Source organism: Brachyhypopomus gauderio, chromosome 4 (genome assembly GCF_052324685.1).
Source record: "Brachyhypopomus gauderio isolate BG-103 chromosome 4, BGAUD_0.2, whole genome shotgun sequence".
NCBI classification, from domain to species: Eukaryota; Metazoa; Chordata; class Actinopteri; order Gymnotiformes; family Hypopomidae; genus Brachyhypopomus; species Brachyhypopomus gauderio.
In genome coordinates this window covers 12,156,026-12,163,525 of record NC_135214.1, presented here as the reverse complement: position 1 = coordinate 12,163,525, position 7,500 = coordinate 12,156,026, and the positions used below count along the sequence as shown (strand labels likewise).

Sequence of the window (7,500 nt, the reverse complement as noted above, 5' to 3'; positions counted from 1 at the left end):
ACACACACACACACACACACACACACACACACACACACACACACACACACACACACACACACACACACACAGTTTTCGAGGCTGGCAGGTAAGGGCAGTAGGATGTGGGGTCAGGTTAGAGTAAGTGTGTGGGTGAGCTGGTGTGTCCTGTCCAGTGTGTGTGAGGTCTCAGCAACTGGTGTGACAGGTGAAGTCAGGCTGCATGACTCGTCACTGTCTGAGACTCAGACAGCGCGCGCGCACACACACAAACACCCACGCGCGCGCACACACACACACAGCAGCTCATGGCCATTTGGTGTGTGTGTTCTAAAACACACATACAGTAGCTGGCAGCCTTGTTCTGAGTGTATAATAATGCGCGCACACACACCGTAGTTGTTCTGAGTGCATTCTAAAGCATCTACATTCAGGGAACAACTGCGGTGTTCTGTTTTATAACACAAAGCCAGAGGTAACGGCCCTCACATGTTGGGGGGGGCATCCCAAACCACTGACCAATTCTGACCTTTAGCTTATCTGGTTGTATTTGAATGGGAACACGTGCCTTGAAACAGATATTACGAGCACTGCAGTAAACACATGGTAAGTAAAAATGTTGTATTACAAAGCTAATGAACAAATAATAATGTAAGATGCATCAGTCTTGTTGAAGTAGGTCAGCTCTCCTGCTGCGCAGAGCAAACGCTCGAAGGCTCTCTTTAAACATCCCGCTCATCATCCCGCCTCTAGAGCTCCAGGGATCAGGCTCGGCCCGCAAACCCAGCGTCCCTCCCGCCAGCAGCCCGGGGGGGGGCCCCAGCTGGGGGGGGGGGGTTGTCGTGATGTTTGCCCACTCCCACACTATCCATCCAGGTAGCCACACTCTGGCGTATATGAAGCCTTCATGAATGCATCTTAGTGTGTAGCAGTGTGTCATATTTACACGTTTACAACACTGCTGTAAAATCTTCACAGTGAAGCGATTTTCAAAATGCCGCAGACCCTCCTGCACAACTTCAATAGCCCAAACATCTGTGAGAAATAAGACATGTAAGGGGAGGAGCCTCTGTAGCCGGTGGGATAAGCGAACCACTCAGCATTCTGGGACTTCAGCAGCACTTCGAACTGCACTCGGGTCAGCACCGTTAAACCCAGCACAACCCCCTCTGAGCACCTGTTCAGGCACGGGGGGGGGGGGGGGGGGGGGGGGCACGGAGGGCTGAAGGGGGTTAGTCTTAACTCATGGGCTCTCAGAGCTCCAGCTAGACCCTCCTGGATGTATCATGAAAGGCACGTTTACCAGTTACAGCTCAGTGCTGCTACAGCTCAGCTGCTCCAACCACACAAAGAGCCTGTAGTTATACCACTAGCAGAGAGGAGAGGAAGGGAGAGAGAGAAGTGTGTGTGTGTGTGTGTGTGTGTGTGTGTGGTGTGTGTGTGAGAGAGAGAGAGAGAGAGACAATGAGAGAGAAAATTGGGTGAGAGGTTGAGAGAGAGAAGGAGAGAGAGAGAAGGAGAGAGAAAAGGAGAGAGGGAGAGAGAGAAGGAGAGAGGAAGACAGAGAGAAGGGGAAAGGGAGAGAGAGAGCACCTGAAAGAGGCTTGTTTACATGTGTGATGTGTGTGGTTACTCTACACTCACACCAGGGACCACACACACACACACACACACACACACACACACACACACACACACACACACACACACACACACACACACACACACACACACACACACTCATTGGGCCTCTGATATCCAAGTGGTCCTAATGACATGAAGCATCACTGGTACCAAGAGAGGGGTCTACACCAGCATTATTATAGTACAGCTGATCCAGAAACAGATTCTGTGACTAAAACAATCAGAAGCAGACATGTAACCTGACCCTGGATCAGCACAGTCAGAGGCTTGACGTTAATCTGCTTCCCCTACCTCACCATGGCACCAACCACTGATCCACACCCACACCTGCAGCTGATTGGTGGACTCATCAGGACCTGCATCTGATTGGTGGACTGGCACTCCATACTCACCTCCTTCAAATCTTGCTGATTCTCCAGACACTGGTGGCCTCATGTTTTCCTGCTCTGCTATCCTGGCGGTCTCATAATTGTGATTACAGGCTGGCCTGCAGTGGCCCTGTCTGCATCGATTTCCCAATGTGGCCAAATGAGGTCACATATACATATATGATGTCATATACACGCATATGTGTATGTGTATCCTCACAGCCACGCCCACTTCCTCTCCGGGTACATTAGAGTTATGTTCATATAAACAGAGACACTGACCTGCCACCCACACTCTCTGCATGGGTACCGCCTCAGCAATCATAGTCAAACACGGGACCGTCCTGAGACTTCTGACCTTTCACCTCTCACCACAGGCCAGCCATCCTCATCAATCCATCATGAGCTTCCCATGACACGTTGACACGTTTCACACCAGGTGTGCCCACTCGCTAAAACCCTGCGGCTCACCACAACGAACCCGCCAGTCTGACTTTGAGCCTGGCCAGAGATCCAGCTTCTGGTGACTCAAGCGATGGATAAACACCACCTGAACACCGCTGTAGTGATTTTGAGGGTTTTGTTTGGTTTTTTTAAAGCATGGCTTCGAATCAGCATGTCCCAGCGGGAGGGGGGCATCTCGCCACCTGCAGGGGGCGCTCTCACCTTGGCGATCTGCACACACCAGTTGAGCAGCAGCTGTGAGCCGATGTTGTCCTTGTGCTCGTGGACGTAGTCCAGCAGGCAGCCGTGGGGCATCAGCTGGGTCACCAGTTGGATGGTGGGGCTCAGACACACCCCCAGCAGACGCACCAGGTGGGGGTGCTCCATGCTGGCCATGATCAGCGCCTCCTGGTGGAGAAGACACACATAGACTCAGAGCCACGCGAATGGCAGTGGCTGAAGCGTATGAGACATAAAGGACACTGGGATTGATTGACTTTATTATTCGTCTCACAGTTGCATAATCTAGTCTAGTGTGGAGCTAGGACTCCCAGCACGTGTGCAGGTCTTAAATCGGGCCGATGATCAGCCGAAGATCACACACACATACACACACACACACACACACACACACACACACACACACACACACACACACACACACACACACACACACCAAGGTGTCTTTATAGAAGCCCACACACTCCAAGACAGACGTCCACTGAATCTGTTAGTCGTGTCTGTCAAAGAGACGGAGCATTAGGACGAACCTGAGCACCAGTGTGCATGTTAATGACTGACATGGTGCTGAACACCATCACGCAAACGCAAACAATCAACCATACAAAAGATCATAAAAATAATATTGAGGTGGTGGATCATATAGATGTATTATCACAATAGAAAATCCTAATCACCAGATTGCTTTTTAGCCTCAAAGGCACAATTTTTCCAACTCTTGACCAATCATGCACAAACACACATACACAAACACACACACACACACACACACACACACACACACACACACACACACACACACACACACACACACACACACACACACACACACACACACACACACACACACACACACACACACTTAACCGAACTCTATACAGAATCACACACTTGACAGTTGTATAATGAGTATTCAAACTGCTGTTATTCTAAAGCAGCTGGGGGCTGCTGTGTGTGTGTGTGTGTGTGTGTGTGTGTGTGTGTGTGTGTGTGTGTCTGTGGGGGGGGGGGGGGGGGGGGGGGCATGCTGTTCCTCATCCAATCAGCAGCAGGATGTGATCTCTTTGTGGTGAACCTGAGCGTGCCACTGCGTTTAGATTGTGTTTTACATAGAGAAGAGGAGTGAGAGCTCTTCACAGTCCAGATGAAGAGAATGATGAAGAGAGAGAGAGAGAGAGAGAGAGAGAGAGAGAGAGAGAGAGAGAGAGAGAAAGAAGAAAGCGAAGGAGCAATGAAGAGAGACACAGGCTGGCAGAGAGGGATTAGAGGAGAAGATTAGAGGAGAATCAGGGAACAGGAGGAGAGGAGGAGCGGGGAGGGGAGAGGAGAGGAGGAGAGGAGGAGAGGTGAGGAGAGAGGAAGAGAGGAGGAGATGGGCGGAGAGAGGAGGAGAGGAGGAGAGGTGAGGAGAGGAGGAAGAGAGGAGGAGAGAGGAGGAGAGAGGAGGAGATGGGCGGAGAGAGGAGGAGAGGAGGAGAGGAGGAGAGGTGAGGAGAGGAGGAGATGGGCGGAGAGAGGAGGAGAGGTGAGGAGAGAGGAAGAGAGGAGGAGAGAGGAGGAGATGGGCGGAGAGAGGAGGAGAGGGGTCAATCCTGCCCTTATGTCACTCCTGCTTGCTTTCATCCGTAATCACTATGTCCTCTTTCAGCTAAGGGAGTGAATCTCTCACACGTCTCCTCCTGTGTTATTGGTCTGCTCCTCCTCATGCTGCACGTCCCACAGACACACTGCTGCTGAGGTCTGGACATGTTTCCATGCCGACATGGAGGAGAGCTCATTAGTGCCCACCTCAGTTACTGATTGCACTGTGGGAAATACCTACTACCTCCTACCCCACACTGAGACACCTGACACACACACACACACACACACACACACACACACACACACACACACACACACACACACACACAACCTCCTACCCCACAGTGAGCCACCTGACACACACACTCACACACACATGTACACACACAGACACACACGTGTAAATCTATATTTATAACACATATAACCAGAAAGCTCCCTTTGATACTGTGCCACCTGTGAATGAAACTGCTTTGTTTTTGAACTTTTGCTTCTGTCAGACAGGAGTTATTGGCCGAACCCGCTCAGACTGAACCCGCTCAGACTGAACCCGCTCAGATTGAACCCTACAGATGAACTCACATCCATGAACTCCACGTTGGCTTTTGGGCCAGTCGCCTCATTCAGGATCTTAATGGCCACAGGAATCTTCACCGTCTCCCCCTCAGGCACCCAGATCCCCTAGGAGACACAAACCAGAGAGAGGGGGGGGATTAGCCACTCCCTGCAGGGGTAAAACAGCGCAGGCACGTTATATCAGCAGAATCAGAATCTTGTGGCGTGACCCCACTTGAGCTCACCTGCTATCAAATGCAATAATCTAAAAATCATAATCAAAATAAGATACATTATGATACATAATAAGATACATTATGATACATAATAAGATACATTATGATACATAATAAGATACATTATGAGTAGAATTTCCATCTTCTCTGCTACTTCCTGGTTAAGATGCCTACCAACATCAGCAGATAGCAAAGATATGAAAGAAGAAACTCAATTAGTCATGAGACTAGCCAGGTAACACATTTCTTATCGAGTGGTGTGTGTGAGATAACTGTTAGCAATTACTGTGGCTTCTGGTGTTTGACAGTGGGCTTTAATCCTGTGCTTCAACAATACATCAGACAAACAACTCAAAAGGGACGTTGCTCGCTAGACTCCTGGACGTTCCAACAAGACTGCTGCGATTACCTTGTAGACGGTGCCGAAGGCTCCCGCGCCCAAGACCTTCACCCTCTTCAACTCCGTCTCCTTCAGGATGCGCAGCTGGGCCTGGTTGGGGGCCGTTCCGCTGGGGGTCAGCGGCTCCACCAGCTTCCGGAAAAACACAGAGCCAACACAGATCCGACTTTAAAACACTCACTCGCACGGGACTGAAACTTTGGGCTGTCATTCCGGTACGACGCATTTGAAACCGGCGGACGCAGCCCGTGACGTTATGAATCAGAGGAGAAGGAATTATCTAGGAAAAGTCTAATTAACAGCAGGGCGCGAGGCCTACTCGAGTTCTGTAATTAATTAGGTCTTTCTTTGCTATAGTGCAATCAGTATTAGAATATGGAAAGTGCCTAGAAAGAATGACAAAAGCCCGAGGGTATCAGAGAGGAGCTGAAATATGAGAGTGGGCCAGAGATAAGGCTGGAACAGAACCGGGAGTTTCAGACGTGGTGTCAGAGATACAAGGGTGGAGAAGGCGTGCTGATAAAACTGAGGAGCGCACAGGCCTGGAGATGGAGCAGAGGTGGGGGTAGGTGGGGGTAGGTGGGGTGAGGGGAGGGGCCATGCAGGATCAGGGCAGCGTTCATTGTTCTATTGTTATTAGAAAGGCTGTGAGAACGAGAGGTGTGGATGAAGGGGGGATGAAGGGGGGGATGAAGGGAGGGAGAGGAGCGCGACAAGCAAGGAGAAAACAATTAAATAAGAGAAATAAGAAGATTGTAAAAGGAGGAAGGAGAAAGAAAAGGACAGAGAGAGAGGGAGGGAGGGAGGGAGGGAGAGAGGGAGGAAGATGGGGAAGTGTGGGGGCGGGAACACTAGCCGTGGCCCGTATCCAATCCCTGAGCCCGTCACAGGCTGCTGATTAAAACACAATAGCTGTTCTTCATTTAAATAGGGTTTTAAATCAGGAGTGTTGAGAAAGGAAGGGGAGGGGGCATGCGAGGAAGGGGAGGGGTTAAGAGAGGAAGGGGAGGGGTTAAGGGAGTAAGGCACCTATAATCTATTGTCTTTGAGGCTGTTCACTTGAGGAGGTGCTGAAGGTCCAACAATAGCATGGAGCTGTCCACTAGACTTGGTGCTGAAACAGCTGTGCACACCGAGCACGGAAGCTGATTTTACAGCAAGGAAAACAAGCGGCTCCCCACACTCACTTACAACATGCCAGACATCACTGAGCACATCAGGAAATACCTTCAGTGAGCGAGTGTGTGCAGTTTGTATCTATTATGTCCACGATGATGGGGGTTCTGAAGATAGAATGAATCATCACACACAGGCACGATGCAGCAGTTATTGCCTTGTTATTTACCATAAAGACCAGTGTCGCTGTCAACTAGCCCAAGGCTAAACAGATGCTGTAAGCAGCTGTGCAGGAGTCACCCCCCCCCCCCCCCCCCCCCCCCCCACCACCCCCACCACCACCCCCCACCCCTCCCCTCTCTCTCTCACACACACACATGCATTTGTTAACTGTAACATATAGCCTATATCTAAGAGTTTGTTGTATTGGGTGGTTGTTACGTGTAGTATATTGAGTGGAGGTGGAGGTCATGGGCTCAGTGGGAGGGGCCAGCATGGCCACGCCCACCCCACGTGGTGTTGGGCTGTAGGCCAGACTACTGCAGCTCATTCCACCTGCTGAGTCATGTCATCAAACACCCCTTTAACTTCCCCTTTAACTCTCCACATCAACTCCAGACAGAAGTCCCCCACTATGGTTCTTTATTGGTAGATGAGGCTATAATATTATTGTATCCATGGTGATGCAAGCCCCGCCCTTCACTTCTACTGGATGCCAATGCCTCTTTTCAATTGTCAATGATATGTATTGTACAGACATTTCCTGCTTTGTACATTGTCTATGATGACTGTAATTACAGATGTAGAGTAAAACCTAAATTGTGAGTTCATAAGTTTCCTGTGTGCCGCTATACTAATGTGAAAAGATACTGCTACAGATCAAGACCTAGAGAGAAATGAGTGAGAGTGAGAGAAAGAAAAAAAGACAGACAGA

At 50.0% G+C, this 7,500-nt stretch overlaps 1 protein-coding gene across 1 annotated transcript in view; it reads right to left on the bottom strand.

Annotated features, from left to right (window-relative positions):
- The window catches only part of erbb4b (erb-b2 receptor tyrosine kinase 4b), a 72,866-nt gene that overhangs the window by 32,743 nt on the left and 32,623 nt on the right, over positions 1-7,500 (bottom strand). The window contains exons 12-14 of the mRNA XM_077002248.1: positions 5,460-5,582; positions 4,842-4,940; positions 2,658-2,843 (exon numbers count right to left, since the gene is read on the bottom strand). Coding sequence (XP_076858363.1) covers positions 2,658-2,843; positions 4,842-4,940; positions 5,460-5,582 — 408 coding nt within the window. The remainder of the gene's footprint in view (positions 1-2,657; positions 2,844-4,841; positions 4,941-5,459; positions 5,583-7,500) is intronic.